General features: G+C 41.0%; 1 protein-coding gene across 4 annotated transcripts in view; it reads left to right on the top strand.

Annotated features, from left to right (window-relative positions):
* The window catches only part of IARS1 (isoleucyl-tRNA synthetase 1), an 81,332-nt gene that overhangs the window by 47,177 nt on the left and 19,397 nt on the right, over positions 1–14,758 (top strand). For all 4 annotated transcript variants that reach the window (XM_081237995.1, XM_081237993.1, XM_081237992.1 and 1 more), the window contains exons 21-28: positions 4,077–4,168; positions 4,946–5,023; positions 5,947–6,068; positions 6,514–6,616; positions 6,864–6,947; positions 9,438–9,612; positions 12,146–12,258; positions 14,258–14,353. In XM_081237995.1, coding sequence (XP_081094121.1) covers positions 4,077–4,168; positions 4,946–5,023; positions 5,947–6,068; positions 6,514–6,616; positions 6,864–6,947; positions 9,438–9,612; positions 12,146–12,258; positions 14,258–14,353 — 863 coding nt within the window. The remainder of the gene's footprint in view (positions 1–4,076; positions 4,169–4,945; positions 5,024–5,946; positions 6,069–6,513; positions 6,617–6,863; positions 6,948–9,437; positions 9,613–12,145; positions 12,259–14,257; positions 14,354–14,758) is intronic.

Below are 14,758 nucleotides of genomic sequence, written 5' to 3'. Positions count from 1 at the left end.
CCACTGTAGGTTATTATATGATATTGAATATAGTTCCCTGTGCTATACAGTAGGACCTTGTTGTTTATTTTATTTATAGTAGTTTGCATCTGTTAATCCCAAATTCCTAATTTATCCTTCCCCCACCCCCTTTCCCCTATGGTAACCATAAGTTTTTTTTTTTTTTTTATGTCTGTGAGTCTGTTTCTGTTTTGTAAATAAGTGCATTTGTATCATATTTTAGATTCAACATATAAGTGATATCATATGGTATTTGTCTTTCTCTTTCTGACTTCGCTTAGTATGGTAATCTCTAGGTCCACCCATGTTGCTGCAAATGGCATTATTCTTTTTTCTGGCTGAGTGGTACTCCATTGTATATGTATACGGGTGTGTGTGTGTGTGTGTGTACGTACCATATTTTCTTTATTCATCTGTCAGTGGCCATTTAGATTGCTTCCATGTCTTAGCTATTGTAAATAGTGCTGCAGTGAACATTGGGGTGCATGTATCTTTTCAAGTTCTCCCCAGGTATATGCCCAGGAGTGGGGTTGCTGGATCATAGGGCAACTCTAGTCTCAGTTTTTTAAGGAACCTCCATACTGTTTTCCATAGTGGCTGCACCAGTTTACATTCCCACCAACAGTGTAGGGGAGGGTTCCCTTTTCTCTACATCCTCTCCAACATTTTTTATTTGTAGACTTTTTAATGATGGCCATTCTGACTGGTGTGAGTGATACCTCATTGTAATTTTGATTTTCATTTCTCTAATAATTAGCGATGTTGAGCATCTTTTCATGTGCCTCTTGGCCATCTGTATGTCTTCTTTGGAAAACTGTCTGTTTAGGTTTTCTGCCCATTTTTTGATTGGGTTGTTTTTTTGGTATTGAGTTGTATGACCTGTTTACATATTTTGGAAATTGAGCCCTATCAGCCGCATTGTTTGCGAATATTTTCTCCTAGTCCATAGGTTGGCATTTCATTTTGTTTATAGTTTCCTTTGCTGTGCAAAAGCTTACGTTTGATTAGGTCCCATTTGTTTATTTTTGCCTTTATTTCTATTGCCTTGGGAGACTGACCTAAGAAAACATGGGTATGATTTATGTCAGAGAATGTTTTGCCTATGTTCTCTTCTAGGAGTTTTACGGTGTCATGTCTTATAAGTCTTTAAGCCATTTTGATTTTATTTTTGTGTATGGTGTGAAGGAGTGTTCTAATTTCATTGATTTACATGTGGCTGTCCAGCTTTCCCAACACTACTTGCTGAAGAGATTGTCTTTTCTCCATTGTATATTCTTGCTTCCTTTGTGGAAGATTAATTGACTGTAGGTGTGTGGGTTTATTTCTGGGCTCTCTAAACATAGAGGAAATTTTATAGAAATTTTGAGAGATACAGAACAATAGATAAATAAATATTTCTCTTTACCTCTCAAATATAATTTTAAGGCTTGTTAGTTGTAGAAATGTGTTGTTCCAAGGCATTAGAGATTGTCTCGGGGGGACGTCTAGTGACCTCACCCCTCCACAGATACCACACAGGCCCATGGAATCACAGGCTTCAGTAGTGGATGCCCATGAGTTCAAAACCCAACTGCACCACTTGTTCCCTGGGGGAAACGTTGCCTAATCTATGAGCCTCAGTTTCTTTCTCCGAAAAATGCCTGGTAAGAGTTAATATAAGGCTCAGATGGAGATTATGTACATACAGTAGCTGGCAGATAATAGGTACTTAATAAGTAGTAGTTGTTATTAATATGTTTTAAATTTATTTTTAGGTCTCCTTTATTAAATAAGTAGTCCCTGTTCAGCCTGGAAAAATTAGGAAATACAGAAAAACAATAATGAAGTTGACATTTCCCCACATTTCTCTTACCTAACAACAACGAATTTGGTTTTAGACAGAGGTTGGAAAAGTAGGTTATGTTGGTTTCCTAGAAGTTGGAGATGGAACAACCATAAGTCAAGGTGAGAAATTCCAGAAACTGTTAACCTGGATACCTGAGATGGGTCTGATAAAGTCTGTGGGCAGGGGAGAAAATATGGCATCCCTGTGTGCACCCTTGTGACATAAACCAGCCTCCCCCAGCGTCCTGTGGTTGCCAGGTTCTGTTGTTCAGGTACTGCACTCCAGTGGATTCGAGGGGCCAGAGCAGTCTGGTTCATACAGGGTTCTTCCATTCCTCAGCTGGTACATAGCTCTTTGTGGAATAGTTGGTGCCTCTGTACTTGGCACAATAGGATGGTTAGTCCAGGAAATTTTGAATGTTTTATCAGTCATCCTGAAGGACTACACCCACTCTATTAAACATATGTAATAAGGGTCATATGACTGTCAAACTATTGGACAGATTGACATAAGTGAAGATGGAAATGAGTGTGCAAAGCAGACATCGGCACTTGGGTTCTCACCACACTCCCTGGGATACCTACTCATAGCTGTGTCCAGTTTTCCCTCCTGAGTGATATAAATGAATGGGATTGTTGCCTGGGGGCCCTTGCCATCTTTAGACAGCAACGGCTGTGACCTGAGAATGTATATCTTGGCTGGGACCTGGTCTCCCTGGGAACTAAAGGTTTGGCAGCAGTTGTGCACACAGCCGAGTGGTAAGGGCCAGGTGCAGGAGGCTAGGTGGTGCACGTTGAACCGATGAGGGGGGCTCCAGACCCAGATTGCCCAGTGCAGTTCCCACTCCACCAACCTGTCAGCTTTGTGCCCTTGCCTCCCTCATCAAAATAGAATTCTGAGAACTAAATAGGTAGCATCGTTGAAGAGTCTGCAGTTGGTATTAGTGATTTCAGTGGTAGCTGCTGCTCCCTTTTATTATATATGGGCTTTGTTTACCTTATAAGAGTTGCAACTCTTGAACAGTCTAGCTTCCTAGAAGGTGAAAAGTGTAGTGAACCCTAGAAATAACTTAGATGGGCCTCTGTCTTTACAGAACAGGCCTCTGATCACAAAAATTGCCTCTCTAGAAATGTACGACCAGCGAGTGCCTCTGGCCTGGGGTCCAGGTGTTGGTCTAGCAGCACCTCAGTGCTAGTCTTTTTGAACTGCAACAGAGAGCAGCTCTGCCCTTGGCAACTTAACCACTGTGTTAGCTTAGACTAGGAACCTCATTAACAGTCACTGAACTCTTAATATAAATTGTGGTGTGTTTTTATGATTTTTGGCCTTACTCTCCTTGTTTTTGGTGTTTGTTTTTGTGCAACAGAGAGTATCAGTTAAAGGGGAGGTGAATGGCAGAAATCCTGGAGATAAGTCTGGGCCTCAAACAAAGTTGGCTAGACCCCCTTAACTTCCTGCTTGCCCTCTGAGTTCCTCAGGGGAGCCTTCAAATTTTTCTGATTCTTCAAGGTTCTTCTCTCCGTCCAATACCTCTTTTAGCTTTCTTTCCTTGACTACCTTAACCTTTAGAAACCCTGTTCTATTTTATGCACAGCCCCTGCCTGAGTTTCTCAGTGGCAGCACTGCTGACAGTCTGAGCTGGGTCATTCTCTGTGGTGGAGGCTGGCCCGTGCATTGTAGGTTGTTGAGCAGCATCCCTGGAGTCCACCCACCAGATGCCAAGAGTGCCCACCTCCCCAGTTGGACAACCAGCATGTCTCTCTAGACATGGTCAGTGTCTCCTGCAGAGCAGAATTGCTCTGGTTGAGAAGCCCTTCCCTATGCTCTGCCTCTTAGGATCTAATTAGAGCTTTTTATGTGTCTGTCTTAGTTGAGGTCAAGGTAGCACAGTGGAAGAAGTCAGGCTTTTGTGGTACTACCACCTGATACAGTTCCAGATAAATGGTGCCTCATGGAGTCATCTGGCGGGCAGCCTCGGCCCCTCAGCCACACATACGGGGTTTCCTGTTTTCTCACTGACACTGGGAGTTTGCGTGTAGCTCACAGGGTGGTTCGTGCATGCCCCTAGACACCTGGACAGCTATACAGTACGTCCTCAGTTTTGATTGTTTCGCTTTGGTACTTCTGCCTCCTTAACAGGTGTGACAGCCCTTGGATAGCAGGGGCTGCTTGCTCTTTCTTATATCCAGCCCTGTCCTAAGCACCCAAGATGCTTATGTGTTCTCATTGCCTGATCGGTTGTTACTTTTAGCTTACAGACTCTATACTGTGGTTCCTCGCCTGGTCAAGTTTGTGGATATTCTGACTAATTGGTATGTCAGGATGAACCGTAGAAGACTAAAGGTAAGTGCAGGCTGCTGTTGGGAAGAGCAGAAAGTGTAGGAAGTATGAGAGTTGAGGAAAAATGCGAACAGCTAAAAGGAAAAAGCATTTTCAAATGCTCTGACTTTTTTTAAGCTATCGTTTTCCTTTTAATTGCATATTAACTGTATTGCCATTTGATGGATGGGGGAACGCATAAGTTTAGAAGACATCTTGCATATTTTCAAAACACAATTATGGACCTTCATATTAGAGGGAAAGTCTCAGGCCAAACAGGACTGTACTGAGCAGACCTCTTAAAATCTGAAATAAATTCATGCAGATATTTTGCAGATGTTTTTAGGTAGAGCTGTGATATTGAGAGGGACACCTCCTCACTTCTACCTCTAGAGGGACAGTTACTTTATCGACAAGACTCGTCCTTAAGCCTCTTGGGGATTATAGGGTGAGTGAAGCATGGATCCTGTCCCAGGACTTAAGCTGTACATAAGCAACAATGGTAGAAAACAAGGAGTGAGGGATGCCCAGACCACTGTCCATCAGTACTGCCTTCAAATGTGTTAATGATAAAATCCCGCAACAAAACAATAATCTTGTTTTTGTTAAATTATATCACATACACATGTACATGTGTGTGTGTATATATACATATATCTAGAAGGACATACACTAAAATGTTTAAAGTAGTTATCTCTGGGTAACTTAATTATGGTTGAGTTTTCCCCTTTTTATTATCTTTTTTTTTCTTACAATGAACTATTGGTTTTAACAGTTTAATGTGTGTGTTTTATTCACTAGGGTGAAAACGGGGTAGAGGATTGTGTTATGGCTCTGGAGACCTTGTTTAGTGTTCTGCTTTCTCTGTGCAGACTTATGGTAAGATGCTAGCCCTGTGGGCTGCTTGTGGTGCCTGGTTGCTGCACTGTCCTCCGTCTGTATCTATTCTGTATTTGTTCCACTAAAAATAGAAATAGAAGTGCTAAAATAACCTAAATTTCTAGTTTCTTTTCAGAAATCTCGTTAGCTTATGTATGTCAAATAAGGGCTAAAAAACATTAGCTTTAAAAGCTGGATTCTTTCTTTTCACCCCTGGCAGTACATTTCAGGTCAAGGTCCTTGCATCTAGACTCAAGAGCGACATACCTCATCTTAATGTAGATTCCTGTAATTGTCTGTGAGTAGTGGGGAACTTCTTGAACTAATAGCTAACCAAACAAAAATATATTGCGGACAGTATTTTACTTGTGACATGTTCCTATCAATTGAAATATTAATTAAATGATATACAAGTAAAAATTCCAGTTTTAATTTCCTGTATCTTATTTCTGCTATTCCAGTTTAATATTATAAGGCTTCTATTTATTTTCTAAACATACATGGAATGAAAACTTGCTTTGTACCAGGTCCCCTGCCTGGTGTCTCATGTCTGACCTCATTCCCCTTCATCCTGTGAAGCAGGTGGTGTTTCCCCAGTTTACAGAGGTTTAGAGACATTCATTCCTCAGCATGTTGACTTGACTGGCATGTGGTCAGGGACTCCTGTTTTTACTATAGACATCCTCAAGAATGTTTTAGGCACTTCTGGCTGTAGTCCTGCTGCTGTGTTTCATGAGTGTCTAGCTCGCCAAGTTCAAAATGAGGTCATTTCTCTTTCATAGGGCATGTTTTGTAACCTCATGTTCACTTCTGTGCATATTACCATATCATTTCTCTAAAATGTTTATGTAGTTGCTTCTCACTCTGAGATCAGTTAATGATGGCTACGTATGAATCACCCGATGTCTTCTGTCCTTACACAGGCCCCCTATACCCCTTTTCTTACTGAATTGATGTACCAGAATCTGAAGACACTGATTGACCCTGTTTCTGTCCGGGACAAGGACACATTGAGTATCCACTACCTCATGCTGCCCCATGTTCGGTAAGAATCAAATATACATAAGCCTCTCCAGGGCCAGGGGAAGGAGAGTTGCCAGAGATGCACTCAAGTGGGGCCCCCAGCTCCCTGCCTCAGCCCCTCCATGCCCTGCCTCCCCCCTGAGCTGCTCCTCAGGCTACAGAATGGATAGGAGGGATGCTTACTGTGGAATCCCCTGTAGAGCTGTGGCAGGTAGGGGTGGGTAGGCCTGTTGGAATCCCTTTGGGGAGCTGCTAGGCACTAAGCAGCAGGCTCATGCTTGCTGCCTGCCTCTCAGTGTGTGCCCCAAAGGCAGGCATGTGCTGTCCTTCCCAAGGGCCTCCCCGGGAAGCCCAGCTACACCATCACATCTCTAGCCGGACCCTCTTCCTCACTTAAGCATACCTATTCTTTGGAATTTTCTCCTTTTGAATCTAATCTCTTTCAAATCCCTACCTCTACCAACCAGAGAGGAATTGATTGACAAGAAAACCGAGAGTGCAGTATCTAGAATGCAGTCTGTGATTGAACTCGGGCGAGTGATTCGAGACCGCAAAACTATTCCGATAAAGGTTCGAGATTTTATTTCTGTTTTGCATTGCACATACCTAGATAATTATGTTTTGGAGTATTTTCTTAATATAAAGAGCTGCCAGCAATGGTGTAAATTTCTTTTCTGCAATAACGGTGTGAATGACTTAGTACTAGTTATGCCTGCTTAGTCTGGAGCTTGAGGTTCAGATAAAACATTTAACATTCATTTTTCTGCAGTTTATAGGACTGGATGCTTATGAACTTTCCCTTCCATTTTCTTTCTAGTATCCTTTGAAAGAAATTGTAGTTATTCATCAGGATCCAGAAGCTCTTAATGAAATCAAGTCATTGGAGAAGTATATCATTGAGGTAAGACAGTTGGTTTGTTTGATTTGGTCGAAACAGACTTCTTACCTTGGGAAGATTATTTTGGTTAGTACTCTTTAGTCAGCTACACTTTGAGTGTATCATTTGTCCTTTTCCTTATGATATCAGTATATACATAAATTGAACCATCCATGGAATTTTACACTTTGCTTTTAGATTCATCATGACTTTTTACAATGTAATTGTAATTCTTTAACAGTGATTTTCAACGTCCATGAATTTTTCACCTTTGTTGGATCATTTATCCTTTCATCCACTTCTCTTCCCCAAAGTACTTTTTGATAACTAACACCAAAAAAATCTTTGTTCCTTCAGATTATACAAGTATCAAGTAAACACACACCGGTTGTAAATAAGCACTAGCATCGAGTACAAAGTAGGTCTCCTCTTACCCTGGCCACTCCCTGGTGTCTCATCACCCACTTGTTCACTAGGTTATCTCCTGCTGGGTTGTTCCTAGCATTTTACATACGTGTACACAACATTTGTACATACATATACACACATGCACCCATCATTGGTTTTATTTGTGAATAGAGAGGACCATATAGGTAGTTTTTAACTTATTTTTTTTTCACTTTATAGTATTTCTTAAATAGCATCCCATGTTAAAACAGGGGAGATCTAATTTATTCTTTTTGTTCACCTCCTGACTGCATCATAATTTATTTTATTACTCTTATATTGTTGGAAATTTAGGTTTCTGATTACAGACAAAAGGGGTGTGTGTGTGTGTGTGTGTGTGTGTGTGTGTGTGTACATGCAAATATGTCACAGTATGGATGTCGGATAGGTTCCTAGAAGTGGCGTTTTGGGGTCAGAAGTTTAAACTGTCATGTCAGTTACCCTCCCAAAAGGCTTTTTACCCTGTGATGTTTTAAAAAGAAATATATTTCAAATTTCATTTTTATTCCTTTCACAGGTAGTATTTAAATCTTTATGATAGAAAATAATTAATTTCTTTTTTTTTTTTTTTTTTTTTTTTTTTTTTTTTTTGCGGTACACGGGCCTCTCACTGTTGTGGCCTCTCCCGTTGCGGAGCACAGGCTAGGGACGCGCAGGCTCAGCGGCCATGGCTCACGGGCCCAGCCGCTCCGCGGCATGTGGGATCCTCCCAGACCGGGGCACGAACCCGTGTCCCCTGCATCGGCAGGCGGACTCTCAACCACTGCGCCACCAGGGAAGCCCAGAAAATAATTAATTTCTATATTTGGTTTTGAATTGCTTGAGAATTCCAGACAAATATGAGAAACCAAGGAGTTTATAACTGTTTAGAAACTTAGAGTTTATAACTAAAGAGCTATAAACTCTATAATTAATGCTTAAGATACGGATAAAAATAGAATTATTTAAATAGAATAGCTTAATCACTCTGAGAACAAATAATATAATAATGTATAATAGCAAAACCAGAAATTTCCCTATAATTTGCTTCAGTTGACAGTTCCATAATAGCTCATTTTCATATTTCCTACTGTGCGATCACCATTCCCTGCTACGTTAGTAATCCTTAACTAACTAGTATGATGGAGACGTGAAATGTTAAGGTTTTTTCCAAAAATATTTATTTATTTATTTATTTATTTGGCTGCATCAGGTCTTAGTTGCGGCACACGGGATCTTCAGCGTGGCATGCAGGATCTTTGGTTGCGGTGTGTGGGCTCTTCGTTGTGGCACGCAGGCTTCTCTCTAGTCGTGGTGCACACGCCTAGTTGCCCCGCAGCATGTGGGATCTTAGTTCCCCAACCAGGGATTGAACCCACGTCCCCTGCATTGGAAGGCAGATTCTTAACCACTGGACCACCAGTGAAGTCCCGAAATGTTTTGATTAACTGATTCTTCTGGTTAATTGATAGTTAGATTTGTGGTGCTTTGAAATTTCTTGAGCAAAGGTTACCCTTACACATGAAGTCCATATTTCTAATGCTACAGTCCTTGTTAGTTGCGTTAGGCTCAACTTGATTGATCTGGACAGGATTGTTTTCATACCATACAATTATTTATTAGTATTATTTATAGAGCTCTGCAGCCATCACCACAGTTTTGTAGCATTTTCATCATCCCAAAAAGAAACCCAGTAGCCATTTAGCATTCATGCACCATTTTCCCCTCAATAGCCCACCATCCTCTGGCAAACACACATCTATTTTCTATCTCTGGGTGTGCCCACTCTGGACATTTTCTGTAAATGGAATCATACAATATGTGGTCTTGTGTGTCTGGCTTCTGTGACTTAGCACTAAGGGTCATTCATGGTATAGCATGTATGCATGCTCCATTCCTTTATATTGCTAAATAATAGTCCCATTATATGGATATACCACATTTTGTTTATTCATTCACAATTGATCAACATTTGGGTTATTTCCACTTTTTGGTTGTTGTGAATAATGTTGCTGTGAATGTTTGTGTGCACGTTTTTGTGGACATGTTTTCATTTCTTTTTTATGTCACCTTGCCTACCAAATATAGGAATTGAATGTTAGAAAAGTTACATTATCTACAGATAAAAACAAGTATGGCATTCGCCTAAGGGCAGAACCAGATCACATGGTCCTGGGGAAGCGTCTGAAGGGAGCCTTCAAGATGGTGATGACATCCATCAAGCAGCTGAGCAGTGAGGAGCTAGAGCAGTTCCAGGAGAGTGGTGGGTATCTGTTTTATTGGGGGCACCGTTTGTGTCCTCAACCTGATGGGTGTCTCATACTTAGGCTCCTCTTTGATTTCTACTGCCACAGCCTTTTCTTAAATAAGAACTTTTTTTTCTGTTCATAAAAATATTTATTATGAATAATTCTGATAATTTAGAAAAAAGTAAATAAAGTAAAGAGAATAAAAATGACCCATAACCGATCACCCATCCATTTAATGTAGATTGAGTGCCTACTGTCTGGTATTTGTTGTGTTAGGCGCTGGGGTGCTATTAAAATTCTGATTTATATAATTACAGCTTTACAAAATGGAAATCACGTTGTAATTTAAATTTCACATTTTTCACTCATATATTTTTATGTTATTTTATTTTTATTTATATTTTTAGTCTGCATTTTCACTTTACATTATAAACATTTCTGTGTGTTATTAGTCTTTAAAATGCTGTTTCAGTAAGTGCTGAAAATATTTTCCTTCCTGTGGATACTGGATAGTGTCTTTAACCAGTGTCTTATTGTTGGTGCTTTAGGTTGTTTCCATTCTTTTAATAGTACAACTGATATTTCAGTGAATATTTTCACATATAAGTGTTTTGTGGAATTGATTCCTTTTGGCTAGATTTCTAGATAGAAATTACTGAGTCAGAGGGGTGGACCTTACGTTACCATTGAACTCAATAAATGCTAATGTGGGCCTAGAAAAATCTACCCTAGTGAGAGAGCAGAACCCCCTGAGATTCACCAGCCAGTGGTATTATAGAGTGTTATTGTTATCAGATGTTGCTTGTAGAGAAAAAGATGGTGACTTTTTAGAGGTGCCAGAATGAAGACTAGAAGATATTCAAAAGAAAAAAGTTACGTTTTAATTTTAATTCAAAATTTAAATTTAGGGGCTTCCCTGGTGGCGCAGTGGTTGAGAGTCCACCTGCCGATGCAGGGGACACGGGTTCATGCCCCGGTCCGGGAAGATCCCACATGCCGCGGAGCGGCTGGGCCCGTGAGCCATGGCCTGCGCGTCCGGAGCCTGTGCTCCACAACGGGAGAGGCCACAACAGTGAGAGGCCCGCATACCGCAAAAAAAAAAAAAAAAAAAAAAAAAAAATTTAAATTTAAATTTTAAAATACTTAAGTATTTTTAGAGAAAGGGGTTTAGCACTGAGGTTTGGGACTTCTTGCGAAGGAGGACTGGGTCAGAACTTACAATAGTTTCTCTAAAATATCTAGAATACGTATGTTGGTCTCAATTGAGTAAGACTGGAGTCATTCATTCAGCAAATATTTTTTAAGGCCCTTCTGTTTGGTTGGCACTGGGAACATAGAGTTAAATAAGGCAGACATTGTCCTTACCCTCATGGTGCTGGCAGACACTAAAGATTTATGGACATAATCATAGTTTTGATAAGTACACTGAAGGAAATCTTTAGGGAGCTTTTCCAGGTGCCCAGGAGTTCTCAGCTCTGCCACGATTTGAGTCATATGTGGTCTAATTATGGCCACTTGACATCCTGTAGCAATCCTAGGGCATGAGTTGTTTGATTGTTAGGGTTCCCTCTGAAGTTGAAAATCATAAGCATGGAAGTGTCATGAGGAAAGATTTAAAGATTCAGAAATCAGGTGGGTAGTTATGGAAATTGGGGAAATGCCCTAAGATTCCCCAAATTTTTAGGTAAAATTTATAAAACATAGGAGGCTAGCAACTAAAAGTTGAGTCAGTACTAATTTCACTTGATTTGTTAAATTAACAAAATTAAAGGATCAGCCTTTAATTCACAAATCTTAAGTTGTTTCACCAGTTAGCCAAAATATTAAAAATTCATCAAATAAACCTTATTTGAAATGGAAAGCCTACAGTTTCTAAGCTATAGTGTCTGAATGGACTGTTCTGCATTGATGGAAAGCAAAATAGTTTTCAGAATGCAGTGACATAAAGTGAAAATGACAGCCAGTTGCTCAAAGACCAAGAAGATCATTTGTGAGTTACCATAGTAGGCTTTCCTGATGATGGGAACTGCCATCCTTAGCTGTTTCTACATTCTGCCTACCATGAATAGGCGTGATGCTCAGAACTTCACACTGTCTACCTTTTTTCACCCTCACTGCACTCTGATAGGCAGATAACAGAACACCAGGGTCCTGCAACCAGTGAGTGGTGGGCCTAAGTCCAGTTTGACTCTACAGACTGTGCTTTCTTCATTATAGCATGCTTTCTCCATCATAAACATGCTTGCTCATGTTTATGGTGGAGATTCGTTGCCTTCTGGCACATGTCTTTGGACCTGGGAGCTTATATGCAACAGTAAATATCAGTGGTGATTTAAGTGTCCTCAAGATAGCATGGTGCAGTCTACAGAAAGTTTGTCTCATCCTTGACCTGAACAATGACATGAGTCCAGAGGACATGATCTCTTGAAGACTGTGTAGCTTGATTATATGAAGGTTTTATTAAAGAGTGGCAAAATATATTGGTAGCCGGGCAGCTTGAGGAGTGGGGTACTGATTGAGTAACAGTGGCAGTTGTTTCCCCAATAGGGACCATTGTTGTGGAAGGCCATGAATTGCATGAAGAAGATATCCGCCTCATGTACACCTTTGATCAGGCAACAGGTGGAACGACACAGTTTGAAGCACACTCAGATGCTCAGGTATTTTTCTGTTCCCTAGAATATTTCTTTACCAAAAGATAAGAACATAAGAGAAGAAAACATTTACCTGTGCCTCTCCTGACAGTATTGGCAGCTTGTCTCAGGGTAAAATAAACCAGTTATTTATTTTAGATTGGCCTTATTAAACTCCTCTATTATAACTTCTTGACATATGCATTTCTTTAATGAATACATAAATAGATATTTTGTGACTTTATGCATGCAGTTGTCCTAAGTGTTGGGTCATACAAGAATGAGTAAGATGTAATCCCACCCTTCAAGGAATGAGTCTGTCATGGAGATAGAAAAGTAAGTCAATTCTTATTACTGTACTTGATAAGTTATCTAGCAGAAATAAGTGCTCCTATTTGAAGTCTGGGGTAGCAGTGGGGGTGGTTAGAGAGCACCCCTTGAAGAGGATGTACAAGCAGTTTTGCATTCTGGGGTCTGTGTTTTTTTGTTGTAATGGATCACAGCGTCTCTCTTCACTCTTGACCAGACTTCTCCAGGCAGATAGGTTGTAAGGTCTCCATTGTGAGAGTGAGGGACCTGCTGGAGTCCCTCTGTGCTTAATATGCCACATACAGGGGAAGATGCCTCGTATGAGGCAAGCCAACCTCCTCCAGCCTTTACACAGGGTTTTTGTTTTTGTTTTTGTTTTTTTTGGCATGCCATGTGGCTTATGGGATCTTAATTCCCCAACCAGGGATTGAACCCAGATCCCCAGGAGTGAAAGCACCGAGTCCTAACCACTGGACCACCAGGGAATTCCCATACACAGAGTCTTAAATACGATGTAGACAGAACTCCATGTGGGCAGACAGTGGTAAGGAGCCAAAGGTGAGGAAACTAGGAATTGGGGCCAGGGAAAGAGATTTGTAAACAGTGAGAGGGTGCAGTCCTTTCTGATTACAGCCAAATGAGAGAGTCCTGAAGTCGTCTATACTTAAGGAAGTGTTGTTTGTGATGCTTCTGAGTTTCTTGACATGATTTGTGTATTGTGGGCCATGGTTGCCCTGCCATGACACATTATCCAATTCCAGTTTGCATCCTGTGCCTTCATGAAGTGGAGCAAGTTTGTTAACTTCTCTGATTGAGTGTCCTCAAAAACGTAAATGGGGATGATGCCTAATTTATACGTATATTCCCCTCTATAATAGAAGTGACACTGTCATTATTACCACATCATCGACAGCCTTTATGACCAATGAGAAAAAAAAAAGTAGTTAAAGTTGACAAGAAGGTGGCAATTTAAACTAAATCATATACAAAAGTATGGTGTGGGCTTCCCTGGTGGCACAGTGGTTGGGAGTCCGCCTGCCGATGCAGAGGACATGGGTTCGTGCCCCGGTCCAGGAGGATCCCACATGCTGCGGAGCGGCTAGGCCCGTGAGCCATGGCTGCTGAGCCTGCGCGTCCGGAGCCTGTGCTCCGCAACGGGAGAGGCCACAACAGTGAGAGGCCCGCGTACCGCAAAAAAAAAAAAAAAAAGTTTGGTGGCCCATTGTAGAAACTGTGTCTTGAATCACACCAACAAACCAAAGAATAGAGTCATGGTTAAAGAAAACAACAGAGATGGCGGCTTTGAGCTCTTCAGTGCACTTGTTTGTGGTGGATCCATTGTGAAAAGTTGTGCTGCTGTAAGAGCTTCATGACTGGTGATATTATTTATTAGAAGAGTTGATATTATTCCTTAGATAGACAAAAAGCAGAGTTACATGAGAGACTCTCTTGAAAGTCGGTCTCAGACATCTCCTATGCGCAGCACCCTACAGAAGAAAAATGAAAAGTCTCACCTTTCTCTAGAGATGAAGGAACAGCTGTTTACAAAGGAGGACCCAAACGTAAAGAAACCACGTTAATTTTGTGTTTAGCTCAGGTGTGTGACTAAATAGTGCTGCATTATAGACTTCTGAGAATTTAAACACCATTTTGCTGAGTGTGAAAGAACCGTTTTTCTATATTTGATTGTCATGGTGTACACCGTTCATTCCTACAGGCTTTGGTTCTCTTAGACGTCACCCCTGACCAGTCAATGGTGGATGAAGGAGTGGCTCGGGAAGTCATCAATCGTATCCAGAAACTTCGAAAAAAGGTCAGCTTGTCAGATTAAGAACAAGCTACTGTTTTGAAGTTTTGTTTTGGTTTTTTGTTTGGTATTTGTTTTGGTTTTGGGGGAGGAGAGGAGAGGCAGGTAATATAAACCATAGTAATTCATTAATGATGATTAGTCACTGATCTGTGGTCCATTCAGATTGTACTGTTTAGGAGAGGTAGGCCACTTCCTTTCTCTCCTTGTTCACTCCCAAGCTGGATGTGGCTCTTCTGTTTCTCTGATCAGAAGTTTTCAGCTAACATGTGCTCCTTGTCCTCCTTTTTCAGTTCTTTAGGGCTTCGACAAAGCCATCTTCTGAATAGATAGTCTTCCTGACTGGCACATAAGGTCATCAGAGCTGACAGCAAATGTCTCTAAGGAAGGGCAGAGATGCAGTCAGTGTGG

The sequence above is a fragment of the Mesoplodon bidens genome, assembly GCF_964165515.1.
Source record: "Mesoplodon bidens genome assembly, chromosome: 6".
Lineage (NCBI taxonomy): Eukaryota > Metazoa > Chordata > Mammalia > Artiodactyla > Ziphiidae > Mesoplodon > Mesoplodon bidens.
Note: the sequence above shows the minus strand (reverse complement) of the source record. Positions and strands in the feature narration are given on the sequence as shown.